The 15,082-nt window shown below is 42.0% G+C and overlaps 1 protein-coding gene across 1 annotated transcript; it reads left to right on the forward strand.

Moving 5' to 3' along the window:
* Window positions 1-3,811: 3,811 nt before the first annotated feature.
* On the forward strand, window positions 3,812-14,223 carry SERPINB13 (serpin family B member 13; the record flags this gene model as incomplete). Its single annotated transcript, XM_084887292.1, has 7 exons — window positions 3,812-3,970; window positions 4,478-4,534; window positions 9,095-9,223; window positions 9,596-9,713; window positions 11,270-11,412; window positions 11,618-11,773; window positions 13,819-14,223. The coding sequence occupies 7 exons, from the start codon at window positions 3,812-3,814 to the stop codon at window positions 14,221-14,223; spliced, it is 1,167 nt and encodes a 388-aa protein (XP_084743418.1).
* Between the last annotated feature and the right edge of the window lie 859 nt (window positions 14,224-15,082).

Raw genomic sequence — 15,082 nt, forward strand, 5'->3', positions numbered from 1 at the left:
GACCAGCAGAGGAGGGCAGTTGGGGCTTCAAGGCTGGCAAGGGAGGGAAGTTAGGGGTGACTAGGCCAGGAGGGGAGGGCAGTTGGGGGCAACCAGGCCTGCAGGGGAGAGCAGTTAGGGGTAACTAGGCCTGCAGGGGAGGGCAGTTAGGGGTGACCAGGCTGGCAGGGGAGGGCAATTAGGGGCAATTGGGCTGACAGGGGAGCAGTTAGGCATTTATCAGGCTGGCAGGGGAGTTATTAGGGGTGATTAGCCTGGCAGACTGATGTGGTTAGGGGCAATCAGACAGGCAGGCAGACGATCTGTTGGGAGCCAGCAGTCCTGGATTGTGAGAGGGATGTCCGGCTGCCCATTTAGGCCTGATCCAGAGGGGTTCTAAATTAAAGAGAGTGCAGGTTGGGCTGAGGGTACCTCCTGCCCCTGTGCACCAATTTCATGCACCAGGCCTCTAGTTAAAACATAAAACATAATTGCCAACCCAAGGACTCCATACCATTTTTAAAAAGAGTTTATTTATTGGGGGTGACAATGATTAATAAAATTATATATATTTCAGGAATACAATTCTATGATACATCATCTGTATAGTGCATTGCATGTTAACCACCCAAAGTCAAATCTTCTGTCACCATTTGTCTGACCCCTTTACTACACAACTTCCTTTTGGTAATGTGTCTATGAGTTTTTGTTTATTTTTTTATTTCTTTGGCATCCAGGGTTGACTCCACAACTAAGTGCTAATTCTTTCTAAACCTTCCTGAGTTTGCACATTTATCAGAGAGAATTAGAAAACAAAGTTAATTATATACAGCTTTGAATTTGCTTAAAGAGGTGTAATCAAAATAATTTTTTAAAAAGCAAACAATGAGTATTGAGATTGGCACAGGCATCAGCCAGCCCTTAGAAGCTGTATCACTGAGATAAGTTGCTTCCTTAAGTAGACATTCACATGAGAGGGAAGAGCTTAGATATTGTTCTAGATTTGCTGCTTGGTAATGTGATGAACCTCCATGCCCTCAGTCCAAGCACTGTGTCCTTTAATGAACTTGTGGAGCCAGTAAGGGTGTAGGAAAAAGTGGAATTTGGAGGTAGAACTTCCTATTGAGGGTTTTTTTTTTTTTTTCTTTAGTAGTGTTGTTTTCCTGAGATCAGTGAGCTTGTTGGGTGTTTATGAATTATTGATGCTTAGCCCAATGTTTGCTACACAATAGATTCTCAATAAATGTTTATTTAATGAATTAAAATGAGAGACATCATAATTAATAAACAGAATACTTGAGAACAAGAGCTAGTGTGTGTGTGTGTGTGTGTGTGTGTGTGTGTGTGTCTGTGTGTGTCTGTATGTATGTGTGTGTGTTTGGCTGACTGCCAAACTTTTCTCATGACTTTTTCTCACTACATTTCTGGCAAGATAGTCCCCCCCCCCCATTTTTTTCTTTGCATTTGGCATCCCCCACATAATGAACCACAAATTTAACTTAATTACAGAGTCTGGGCTTGTCAGGACATAGCTCTGTACATCTGTGGTAAATAAGTATGCATTGATTCAGAGCTTCCTGTGGCCATAAACCACTGATTCCCAACCTCAGCTGCACATTAAGTCACCTGGGGTGATAAAAACTCTGATGCGTGGCTCCCACCCCAGCGATGCTGACTCAGTTGCGTGGGGTTTGGGCATAGATCTTTTTTCCCGTTTTAGTTCCCCAGGAGATTTTAATGAGCACCAAGGTGGGAACCAGTTCTTCTCAGAGGAATCCCTGATATCATTAGGGTTGAAGGCCCTCTCAAAGTATCCCCCTGGTTGGGAAATAATTCATTTAACTTGGCTGTTCTAATGCTGTGTGCGGTCCTGGGTTGAGCTCCTGTGTTTGGTTTAATTTTGTTTTCTGGTTAATTTAGATCTCTTTATACTTGGATCCTCAAAAGAATTTCTAAGAGATTTTGGAGAAGTGAGAAATTGCAGCTCTCTTCCTCTAAGTTTAATGTGTATCATATCTGAGCTATAGTTCACAATGCAATTACTGACAACTTCAAGTGCCATAACTTCATGGCCTTGAAGGAAATAGAAAACGCAATCCTCAATTTTGTCATAAACCTTGCATGCTAATTTTATGAAGGGCATCATCATTGAGAAACCAAAGGTTGTTTCACTGGAAATGCAAAAATGGTAATGACTAGGGAGAGGCAGAGGGAGAGAGATATAAATTAAAGATGTAAATTACTCATGTTACACGTGCTTCCCAGGTCCATGCTCAGACACCTCTGTCTCCCCAGAAGCCAGGTAAGTTCTCTCTCCAGCTCCCACTGAAGACATTTTGTGTTTTGAGAATGTTTGTTGATTTGAAAGAAGAATTTTTATAGTGGGTAACTTTCCTTGGGGTGGTTTTATTTACTTCAGTGTCTACATAGCCTTGAGACAGTTTCTTCTTCATGTTGTTTGATAGCAGGTTAATTCATTATATTTCTGGGTTCACCTGCAAGGAGTCCCTGTGAGGAAGTCCAGGGGTGAAATGGAAGTTTGAACAGCAGATGTCAGATGTCTCAGCTAGCAGTGTGGGTCCTTGTTTGCAAAGAACCTTCCAAAGTCTGTAGGCTGTCAAAATAATTTATTCTGCCTTAATCTCACTCTTGTTTTAGGATTTTTTTTTCTTAAAGCTTTTATTAACTAATTATAACATACCTAGCTGGAAATGAAGAAAATATAAAAAGAAAAAAGAGAAAATATAAAATGTATTTTATTTGTGGTAAATATTAATTGTTCTTAAAATTTTGTTTGATGAGATAAAAGCAATGTGAATTCACTATATAAACTTGAAAAACTGTAGAAAATTAAAATAAAAGAAAAATATAAAAAGGAAACTCTTTCACTTCCACTTAATAATCCATGGCTAGAGATATGTCATTACCGTTGAGGAAAACTTGAGCCCAGAATCAAGTTTTCATGCAATTCGGGGTTGGAGTTTAAGAGAATTCTTGTATCATCTCTGCACAGGATTTTGAATCAATTGAGAAAGTGTTAGAGAAGGATACACTCTTGGCTTTATCGTTGTTATGTCTGGGCCAGAGAACACAGCTTGGATCCAAGGCCTCGGGAGTTTCCTCTGGCTTCCCCTTGCCTGGTTGTGGGTGCAGCATCTGGACAAGCCAGACAAGGAGGGCAGGCACTGGACCTGCTGGGAGCTTACCTCAGGGAGGAGGTGGCAAGCAGGCAGATACAGGCAGGTCTGACAGAGATTAAGAGAGACTCAAACCAAGGCCATCATCTAGCTCCCTTCAGAAATGAGAATTGAGAAGCACCAGGTGGTGCCCAGCTGATGCACATCTCCAGTCAAGAGAAGGCTACGCTAAGGGGTGAGAAGCAGGCCACAGGGACATTTCTATCTTTTTTTTTCTCTTTAAAGAAAACACTGTACTGAGGTATAATTGATATGCCAAAAGCTTACATATTTAATGTATACAACTTAATCACTGTGAACAAGACCATAAGCATATGCATCACCTTCAGAAGGGTTTGTAGCTATTATCGTTATCAGAGGAAATACTGTCTGAAATACTCTCTGAGAGCTCTGCAGCTCAAATCCAGGCCTATCTCAGTATCTGAATTTAATTTGTTTATTGACATATTCCATAGCGCCTCTTTCTGGATCAATGCAGGAAGAAAAGCAAGAAGGGTTCCCTTCTTAAGCAATTCCAACAAGTGCTTATTTGGTTTTTCTTTTCAAAAAATTATTTTTCAATTACAGTTCACATTCAGTATTATTTTGTATTAGTGTTGCTTCTTGTTGCTATTCTAGATCTCACTAGAATCATCATGGAATCACTTGGCGCACTGACCTTTGGGTTTAATCTTTTCAAAGAACTGAATAGAGAAAATAATGGCAACATCTTCTTTTCCCCTGCGAGCATCTTAGCAGCTGTTGGCATGCTCCTCTTGCGAACCTGGGGAGCCCCCGCTGCCCAGCTGCAAAAGGTAGGTAGGGTGGCAGCCATGGCTTTTCAGGCAGCCTCTTTGCTGGGATGAGCCTTTGGAAATTGCCTCGAGAACATGAACTTTTTGACCCATGAGCCAGGATACAAATTAAGCGTGTGAGGACGTGAAGTAGTTTTAGGCTTATCTCTTTCCTCTCCAAATTCCACCCTGCTATCTGCTCCTGGTGCATGAAGTTCCTCCAGGTGAGGGCTGGGTGAGGCCATGTCCAAAGACATTATCCTGATAATTAAAGACAGAACTAGGCTGACTGGGAAAAGTTGCATAATCCCCACTGGGGTATAAACGACACATCAAAGATGAATACATGCAAGGGTGAACCAATTTAAGCTCCTTTGAAGAGAGCCAGAGCTTTTCATGATTTTGCAAGGAGACAAATCTTCCTGTGTGACACTGAGGAGTCTTTAGCAAATGTCCAATTCCCTGGTTGATTCTGTGTGGAGTTTCCTCTGCTCTAATTCCCACCATGATATTTTCTGTCTTTTCTAGGTGCCTCTCTCTGAAAAAGACACAGATAGCTCAAGAATCAAAGCTGAAGAAAAAGAGGTGGGAGACATGTCTTACCAACTTCATTAAGGTGGCTTAGTAGATGTGGGCTCACTAGGGAAATGTGTAGAAGAGGTACTACTTCATGCTTATTAAAAAAAAAAAATCTTTATTGTTGAAAGTATTACTCATGTCCCCTTCTAGTCCATCCCCAATCCCAACCCCACCCCAGATCTCCACCACCCTATTTCTGTATTCATAGGTTATGCATGTATGCAAACAAGTTTGTTGGTTGATCTCTTCCCTTCCACTCACCCACCTCAACCTCCCCTCTGATATTCGACAGTTTGTTCCATGCTTCTATAGCAGAAATAATCACAGCAGTGCAATAGTGTTACTAGGGTTATCTATACTAATAAAAGGGTAATATGCTAATTAGACTGGATATATTCAGTACCTCCTTCCAGATAAAGCCATGGTGGCAGGGGCCAAGGCAGAGGTAATTAGGGGCAATCAGGCTGGCAGGGGAGGGCAGTTAGGGGGTGATCAGGCCTGCAGGGGAGAGCAGTAGGGGCATCAGGCTGGCTGGCAGAGGTGGTTAGGGGTGATCAGGCAGACAGCAGGTGAGCAGTTAGGAGCCAGTAGTCCTGGATTGTGAGAGGTGTAGGTCTCTCTTTCACAGCCCGCGTAGAAAGAGTTCCAATTCAGGGTTCAGCTTCTGGAGAAGGGCCACACACAAATTAAAAGAGACTTGAAGAAATTCAATTTGGTTATACGGGAGGCCAGGCGGCAGTCCAACTCTAGTGGGAGAACTATCCCTGCTCTGGCCCTGCCATCCCCTTTTATTGAAGCTTTGGGGGAAAACATCTTAGGCAACATAAACAGAAATTTACATGTAGCCCCTAGGTAGGAAATAACAGAAACTTACATGGGACAAACAAGGTAGATTCTGCTTCAGCTAACAATATTTCAACTAGAGGTTAGAGCAATTAAGGTTGTTGACCAGCCTTCCTGGCTACCTGTCAACATTTCTTTTTTAGTGAAACTGATTTGGTTTCCAGCAGAGAGGGATGTCCAACTACCAGTTTAGGCCATTGGACACTTCCTGAGGGGATCCAGATTGGAGAAGGTGAATGCTGGGCTGAGGGACACCCCCACCCCCATGCACAAATTTTGTGCACCATTAGTGTTAAGAGAACTTAACTGGTATGCACACTAACCACTATGATAGAGCCTGGTAAAGACTAACAGACTGAGAAGTCCTTATAGCAGAGTGGATGGGTTTGGAATGAAACAGATTTAGGTTCAAATCCTGGGCTAGTCAGTTAGCAGCTGTGCTACTTTGGGCAAGTTATTCCTCTTCTTTGGGCCTTTATAAATCTAGTAGACTGTCTGGGACACTGGTGGCCTGCCTAGTGATGGTCATGGTAGTAGTAAGTGATATTATTATACAAAATTTGTGCACAGGGTGGGGGTGTGTGTCACTCAGCCCAGCCTGCACCCTCTCTAATCTGGGACCCCTCGGGAAATGTTTGACTGCTGGCCTGGACATCCTTCTTGCAATCTGGGACCACTGGCTCCTAACTTATCACCTGCCTGCCTGCCTGTCTGATCAACCCTAACTGCCTCTGCCTGCCAGCCTGATGCCCCTAACTGATCTCCCCTGCAGGCCTGATCACCCCCTAATTACCAACCCCTGCCAGCCTGATCGCCCCTAATAACCTCTGCCTCTGCCCCTGCCACTGTGGCTTTGTCAGGAAGGATGTTCTGAAGATGTCTGATCTAATTAGTATATTGCCCTTTTATTAGTATAGATTGTATTTTTATTTTAAGTCCCTTCATTGCCTACTCTGATGTTTTATTAAAAAATATTAGCATAGGATTAATGTCTTCTTGGGGTCTCTTTCAGCTGTAGGGTTGTAATATTCCTTTCCTGAAATACAGAGAGTGCAAACATAGGAGAGATGTTAAATCCATAGGTGGGGCAGGCATTTGGAGATAGTTAGAGCCCTCAGGAAAGGCACATCTACCTTGACAGTAGTCATAGCTCAGCTCCAGACCCTTATAAAATCAGGGGTCAAGTCACCCAGCGATATGGACAATTCATTCTACACCCCACATGTCCAGGTTGTCTGGTTTCCTCATGTGTATATAGAGTCAGGCTTCCTTTCAGGTTTTGTATAACAGAGTTGGGGCAGATAACTGCTCTAGTGTCCACTCAGTCAAGAAGCACTGTTGTTTGACAGTACTTTCACTCCCAAATAGAATCTTTGTGTTAATTGGGGGGGGGGGAGGGGGGGGGAAGAACAGAGATACTAGAAAATTTAAGATAGTATGTGGCTCACATTTGTTGTTTTTATTTCATTTTTATGAGAAAGTATGAGTGTATAACATATATTTGGGTGGTAGGGTAGGTGCATGTTCCACTTTATTAAGTATTACCTAATGTTACCTGGACGGTGTGGCTCAGTGGTTCAGAATGTTAAACTATGTGTTGTATTCTAGGTTGAGACTTTCAACTCTTTGAAGATAGTAGTCTTCTCTTTGTGTCTAATGTTGCTGTTAAGAAGTTGGTTTATTTGTCAATCTTTAGTAACTGCATTTAAGTTTTGCTGTCTGTTTTTGTTGTTTCTGAATTTTACTGCAATGTGTCTAGACATGGAGTTATTAATTTACCAAGACAGATTTACTGTGTTTTCTCAATATGAAAATTCATACTTTTTATCAATTTTGAAAAAGTCTCAGTCAATTAATATTTTGAATAATACATGTACTCCAGTCTTTATTGCCTGTTGGAAGGATGCCAGAATTCATATTCTATCTTCTAGATTTCTTTATCTGTCATACATATTTTCACCACTTTTTGTTTTTATGTTTCATTCTGAGAAAATTATTCAGATCTATCTAGTCTATCAATTTAGCAGTGCCTAATTGGCTGTTAAACCCATCTATTGAGCTTTTAAATTTCAATGCTTATTAAGCATATAGGAATTCTAGTTGATTATAACCTGGAACTTTATAACACTCTCTTGTTTTCTCTACCATATTTTCAATATCTTTTTTCAAAATACTGATTTTTAAGTGTGATATCTGATAATATCAACACCTAAAGTCCTTGAGAATTCAATATGGCTGTTTGCTTTTCTTTTTTCTTTTATCAATTCTATTTTCTCATGATTTATAGTTTTAGAATATGAGCGAATATTTGCTTGGTAATCTAGGTTGTCCAGCAAAACCTGAGATGTAGTTACCTTTCTAATACAGATAATTTTTTTTTTCTGGAATAAGATCCTGGGATGTTATCAACCCAGGGCCACTTTAAATTAATTTCTTAGTTTGGGGTTTCCCCATCCACACAGGAAGTATAATTTCAAACCTCAAACCTGTTTGACAGTAGGTCCTTACTCCCTTTCTCCATTTTTCAGGTCAACTTAGTCACAACTTTCCCCCTGGAGAAATACTTTCACTACATCCTTCTCTTTATATCAATCCATTATTCCCCATAGGTTCAATACCTTGATCTGCTCACCTCACATATCAGTCAACCTGAGCAGCCATGAATGATCACTGGACATTTAAAGGCTCACAGTAACAAGGAGGGAGCCAAAGGTCAAATTCAGCCTCAGATACTTTGTTAAAACAGCATGTATTTCCATCTGAATGTCTTCAAATGTTCATGAGTTTATTAGCATAAACATTAACTGAGTGTCTGTTAAGTGCCAGATACTATTCTGGGCATTGAGTAATCAGTCATGAAATGAAAAGATGAAGCAAGCAAACAAACAAAAGACCCTTGGCTTTATATTCTAGAGGAAGAAGGCCTTTCCGTTCTCAGTGTAATCAGGGATAAGCTTTTCAGTTCAAAAATAAAATGACTCTCCCTTGAATCCAGCGTTAATAGTGAATAGAGGTAACCAGACATCACTGAACAGGCAGGGGGCAGTGTTTCTCTCTGTTTTACGGACACTGTCACCTTGCCCTGCCATGAAGCACTCACTCCTCAGCCTTCAATCAGAAAACTGATGGATTCCACAAAAAATGCCTAGAAAAGTTTCCCCCCCACCCCCACCCCAGAGAGTTAAGAACAAAAATATCAGTTCAGTCCTCTCCTCTCCTCTCCTCTCCTCTCCTCTCCTCTCCTCTCCTCTCCTCTCCTCTCCTCTCCTCTTCTCTAAACTAACAAAGGGCTGCTTACACCATCAGGATTTACTTTTCTTATCCATTGTCTGGAACAGATATGGCCAAGTTTAAGTGGATAAGAATCATCTGAGGAATCATTTACCTCCCCCAGTTGCTTAATATTGTTAGAAAGCTAAAAGCAAGCATATGAACCACTTAGTGGGCAATTACATTTGAGATGAAAAATGCAACCTGAGCCAGAAAAGCTAGATCTGTGGTATTGAGCCAAAGAGCAAGCTTCTTTGTGGAGCTGAGATTGGTTGTGATTTACATTAGTGATTTGTGTAAAAGCCAGCTGACATCCAGGGGCCACACCAAATTCACGGGCCATCCTCAAGGCTGTCAAGCTGAGGAAGAGACCCAGCAGTCATGTCCTCCTGAGGCAGAAGCTAGGCTTGATTTTGCTAAGATAGCTCATTGAGTTTTTGTTTTGTTTTGAAGATTGAGAAGACCGAAGAGATACACCATCAATTCCAAACATTTTTGAGTGAAATAAGCCAACCCAATAATAATTATGAGCTGAAAATAGCCAACAGGCTATTTGGAGAGAAGACATACCTTTTTCTTCAAGTAAGTTTTGCCGTGTCCACTACTTCTGTGAGTGGTATTCATGAGTGGCCAACGGCTCTGTTAGGATTGTGGGTCCTGGTGGCATGCTGCCTTCATTGACTGCCTGACTTGGCCCTGATCACTTGGCATCCCCCCTGCCTGTCTCTCAGACATCCTGGCCCCTTGAGAGTTCCTTTGTAATCTTGGCAGTTTAAATCTGATTTTTGCTTTAACCCTATTTGCACTTACATAAAAGATGCATGGAAGTACTCAAAGTGATTTGCCCCCAAACCCTGCTTAGAATATTGGTGATCTTGAACTTATTTAGAAATGTTGGCAATAGATAAATTGAATTTCAACTTCTTTCTATTTTTCCCCCTGTTTCTCCTAAAGAAATACTTAGATTATGTTGAAAAATATTATCATGCTTCTTTGGAACCTGTTGATTTTGTAAATGCAGCAGATGAAAGTCGAGAGAAGATTAATTCCTGGGTTGAAAGCCAAACACATGGTAGAGTATGGATGGGTCGTTCATCATAAAAATGCTCCTTGAGTGTCCACTGTGAGTGAAGCCCTGTGGTTAGCACTCTGTGGGGGACCAGGGTGGACAAGCTTTGGGAGGGGCTTGGTATGGGTTTTACAGGGCTAGAAATTCAGGCCTGAGCATGAGGGGTGGGTGGAGGCTCTGCAAATTGAAGAGAAAGCCAAGGAGAATCAGAGGGGATCATAGAGCCAACTTCATGGAAACACTTAGTGGAGAATTATTTACACCTTGTTGTGGTTCATAATTCTTTGAGGGTCCTGAAACTGGGTCATGTCTGTCTTGGGTTCACATTCTTTCCTTTATATCAGAGCCTTTCTGAGTGGAAATACAGGGGTTCCTTTTTCATTATCAAGTGAGAAACATTCAGCTCTTCCGTTAAGACCTGCTTTTGTTTCCATCCATGTGGCTCATTTGGTTGGAGTATCATCCCATACACTGAAGTGGTTTAGGGCTTGATTTGTCCAGGGGACATATCTAAGTTGTGGATTTGATTCCCGGTTGGGGCACATAGAGGAGACAACAGATTGATGTCTCTCTCTCTCTCTCCCTTCTCTGTCTAAAATCAATAAACATATCCTCTGGTGATAACTATATCAAATGGATAAAAATAATAATAGCTAACATTTATTGAGTTCTTATTGTGAGCCAGACAGTGATCTAAGTAATGTATACACATTAGATCATTTACTCCTTTCAACAACCCTATGAAGTGGTTTAATTCCTATTTTACTCATTTGGAAGCTGAGGCATAGAGAGCTTAAATAACTTGCCCATATTTCTTAACTGGTAAGAGGCAAAACTGGATGCTCACAGAGGCAATCTGATCCCAGAATCTAAAATTTTTTTTTAATTACTTTATTAAGGTATCACATATTTGTCCTCATTCCCCCCCCCCATTCCTATCCCAAACCACTCCCCACGCATGCCCCTACCCCCCTGTTGTATATGACCACTGGCTCATATGCATGCATACAAGTCCTTTGGTTGATCTCTCTCCCTTATCATCACCCTACTCTACCTTCCCTCTGAGGTCTGACAGTCTGATTGATAGAGCCTAAAGTTTTTAACCTCAGACCTCTATTCATCCAATGGGATAAAAGGCGGGGAACCTGTTGTCAGCAGAGCCTGCAAGTGTGGCCAGGCTAAGGTTTTTATTGTTTGTTTTTGTTAATCCTCATCAGAGGATTTTTTTTTCCATTTACTTTTCTAGAGAGAGATGAGGGGAAAGACAGAGTCAGAGAAACACCAAAATGAGAGAGATGCATTGATTGGTTGCCTCTGGCAAGTGCCCTGAGGGGGAGAGGGATGGGGATTTAGCCTGCAACTGAGGTATGTGCACTTGACTGGGAATTGAACCTGAGCCCCTTCAGTGCACCAATGTGAGCTGATGCTCTCACCACTGACTCAAACCAGCTAGGGCCTAGCTGAGGTTTTTAGTGACCAGTCAAGTCCACCTGCATCGTATCTGCCAGGCACATCACTTATCATTTCAAAAATGGGCCAAGTTTGTTGTTTGTTTGCAGAAAAAGTCAAGGACCTGTTTCCAGATGCCACTCTAAGCAGCACCACAAAGCTGGTGCTGGTGAACATCGTGCATTTTAAAGGGCAATGGGACAGGGAGTTTAAGAAAGAACATACCAAGGAAGAGGAATTTTGGCTGGATAAGGTATGGTTCTTTAACTATTGATGTGCTTACACATGGAATGTACATTCTGAAGTCATATTTCCATCAATGTACAGGGTGGACAGACAATGATGATTTGAAGGGTCTGAGCGTTAGCACTGTTTTAGGTTGAGAGCGTCATTTCAGTGAACTCCCCTGGTCATTTCATGCCTCTTTGGACACTGGGCACTCTGTGGATTTGTTGCAGAACACAAGTAAACCTGTGCAGATGATGACCCAGCGCAACTCCTTCAGCTTCACTCTCTTGAAGGACCTGCAGGCCCAAATTCTGGGAATTCCATATAAAAACAGTGACCTAAGTATGTTTGTGTTGCTGCCCGATGACATTGATGGTCTGGAGAAGGTAAAACTTTGCATCTCCCCATTCTTGATCTCATTTCTGGAGGCTCTGCATCTCAGAGCTCATTCTGGGTGAGCATGGAAGTGGGGCTTCTGAATGGGAGCTGGGGTCTGGCGGTTCCCAGTGGAAACTATTTCAATTTCTGCGCAAGATGTCTAATGTGGAGCAATAGATGACATCAGGTTGATTGAGAACAGCCAACACAAAAATATTTAGGAATGAGCTAAAATAAACATTTAAGGGATTGTAAAGATCACCAAGTATTCCGAGAAATGGTTGATTATCTAGGCACCTATTTTCCAGAAAAAAAAAAAAATAAACATGTGCACATATCCAGCAAATTTTGTATGCATTCAGACCTTCTGAATTTTTTTTTAGACCTTCAATTTTTAAAGACGTTTAGGTTTATAATAAATTGAAAAAAAGTTACAGAGGTTTTCCACATACCTCCTGTCCCACATAATCAACACCACTTTTCAGAAAAAATGGTTCTTTGTTTTTTTAAATCAAGGATGATCCTAGTGCACAAATTTTGAGCACCAGGCTTCTAGCATTAATTATAATTTGCTTATTATATAATTTACTAGAGGCCTAGTGCATTAAATTCATGCATGGGGGTGTGTGTGTGTGTTCCTCAGCCCAGCCTGAACCCTCTCCAATCTGGGACCCCTCAAGGTCAGGCCTAAATGGGCAGTTAGACATCCCTCTCACAATCTAGAACTAATGGCTCCCAACTGCTCACTTGCCTGCCTTCCTGACTGCCCTAACTGCTTCTGCCTGCCAGCCAGATCACTCCCTAACCACTCCCTTGCCAGTCTGATTAATGCCTAACTGCTCCCCTGCCAGCCTAATTGCCCCTAACTGCCCTCCCCTGTCTGCCTGGTCACCGCTAGCTGCCCTCCCTTGAAGGCCTGGTCATTCCTAACTGCTCTCCCCTGCAGGCATGGTCATCCCTAACTGCCCTCCCCTGCAGGCTTGATCACTCCCAACTTCCCTCCCTTGCAGACCTGGCCTCCATCAACTGCTCTCTCCTCCTGGCCTGATTGCCCACAGCTGCCCTCCCCTGCTGGCCATCTTGTGATGGCCATCTTGTGTCCACATGGGGGCAGCCATCTTTGACCACATGGGGACAGCCATCTTGTGTATTGGAGTGATGTTCAATTTGTATATTATTCTTTTATTAGGTAGGATAGAGGCCTGGTGGACAGGTGGAGGCTGGCTGGTTTGCCCTGAAGGGTGTCCAGGATCAGGGTGGGGGTTCCCTTGGGGTGTGGGGTGGCTGGGAGAAGAGCCTGTGGTGGTTTGCAGGCTGGCCACGCCCCCCGGCGACCTAAGTGGAGGCCCTGGTATCTGGGATTTATCTTCTATAACTGAAAATTTGTAGCCTTGAGTAGAGGCCAGGGCCAGCTAGGGAGGGAAGCTTGGCTTCCTCCATCACCAGGGGAAACCCAAGCCTCCAGCTGGCTCCAGCTCCATGGCTGCCACCATTTTGTTGGGATTTATTTATCTTCTATAATTGAAACTTTGTAGTCTTGAGTGGAGGCCAGGGCAGACCAGGGCAGGTGGAAAGCTTGGCTTCCTCCATCACTGGGGGCAACCCAAGCCTCCTGCTCTCTCCAGCTCTATGGCTGCTGCCATATTTGCTGGATTAATTTGCATACTTGCTCCTTATTGGCTTGTGGGCGTAGCAGAGGTATGGTCAAGTTGCATGTTTCTTTTTTATTAGACAGGATATAAAAGTATTTTATCTTTAAAATTATATATAATATATATGCATACAAAGACACTAGGGAAATGGTAAGAAATTGAATTTCTCATCTTTAAAAATTCACTAAATGCTATTGACTTTTCATATATACACAAAAAATTTAAATAGAGAAATGTAAGACAAGTGCCTGCTATATAAAGACAACAGTTTAGCAAAATGAAATTTTTACTTTTGTTATTAAAATTAACGATTTATGACTGAAACAAATGAATGTTAAACTGTTTCAAATGTTTATAGATGATCATGCCATTCTTCCCTCTCCCCATTTTTTTCTTAATAGATTGTAAATGAAGTAAGTCCTGAGAAATTAGTAGAGTGGACTAACCCAGGGCGGATGAAGGAAAGGACTGTGGATTTGCACTTGCCCCGTTTTGAAGTGGAAGATAGTTACGATCTGGAGGCGGCACTGGGCGCCATGGGGCTGGGGAATGCCTTTAGTGAGCTGGAGGCTGACTATTCAGGCATGTCCCCACGTTCAGGGCTGCATGCCCAGAAGTTTCTGCACGGGTCCTTTGTGGTGGTGTCCGAGGAAGGTACGGAGGCGGCAGCAGGCACCGGGATGGGCTTTGCGGTCACATCAGTGCCCAATTATGAAACTTTTCACTGCAATCATCCCTTTCTGTTCTTCATCCGGCACAATGAGTCCAACAGCGTCCTCTTTTTTGGCAAATTTTCATCTCCTTAGGCCAGTCATTGGCTTGGCAGAAAACCAGTGTTGAAGTATTAATATGACTATGGTAGTAGCCCATTCTTTGAAGAAATTTGATTTTTCTTGCTTGCATTTCAATCCAACCTTCAAAATGAATGATTTAGTGACTGCACTGGGTGTGTATGTTTAAAATTTTCTTTAAAAGTGAAATGTTCTTTTGTGTCATGTATAAAGTGAGTTAAATAAAGGCTTATAAATATGCTGTTGATTTCTTCTAAAAGTAAATTAATGACTTGTAGTTTTATGCACTAATGAAAGAAACTGCCTTGTCAGTACAGACTATGAATTAAAGACTTTGGGAGTCTCTCCAGTTCCAATATTTTGAAAGATTATAATAAAAAATGAAATAAAACAATAGTTTACTCAATTCATGTGCTACTTTTCTCTTTCTCAGAGTCAGTGCGGCAAACTGCATATAGAAAAGAGAATTTAGAAACACATCAGCCAAACATAAATTAAAACTCAAAAGCCAGGATAAAATGAAGCAATACACCAGGCAGAGAGGATGCCCATATTTTCACCCCCTCTATTCTAACAGAGCATATTACTCATTGTCAATTGCATAAGTATCTTGATATTGTAAATAAAGTCAATGTGGTCATAAAATAAGATAGATACATTTTAATCCTTGAACTTGACGTTTTATAAATGTGTACACCTGTGCAAACACCACCACACCCAACATACAGGGCATTTACATCAGTCCCCATGGTTCCCTTGTCCTGTTTCCCTGTCAACCACTCCATACAGCCCCAGCTCACACAACTCCTGGCCTGCCTGTCTTAAATCATTACAAGGTATATTTGTCATTTCTAGGGTTTTACTCAAGTGGATT

Source organism: Pipistrellus hanaki (assembly GCF_964339955.1).
Source record: "Pipistrellus hanaki genome assembly, chromosome: 6".
Classification (NCBI taxonomy): domain Eukaryota; kingdom Metazoa; phylum Chordata; class Mammalia; order Chiroptera; family Vespertilionidae; genus Pipistrellus; species Pipistrellus hanaki.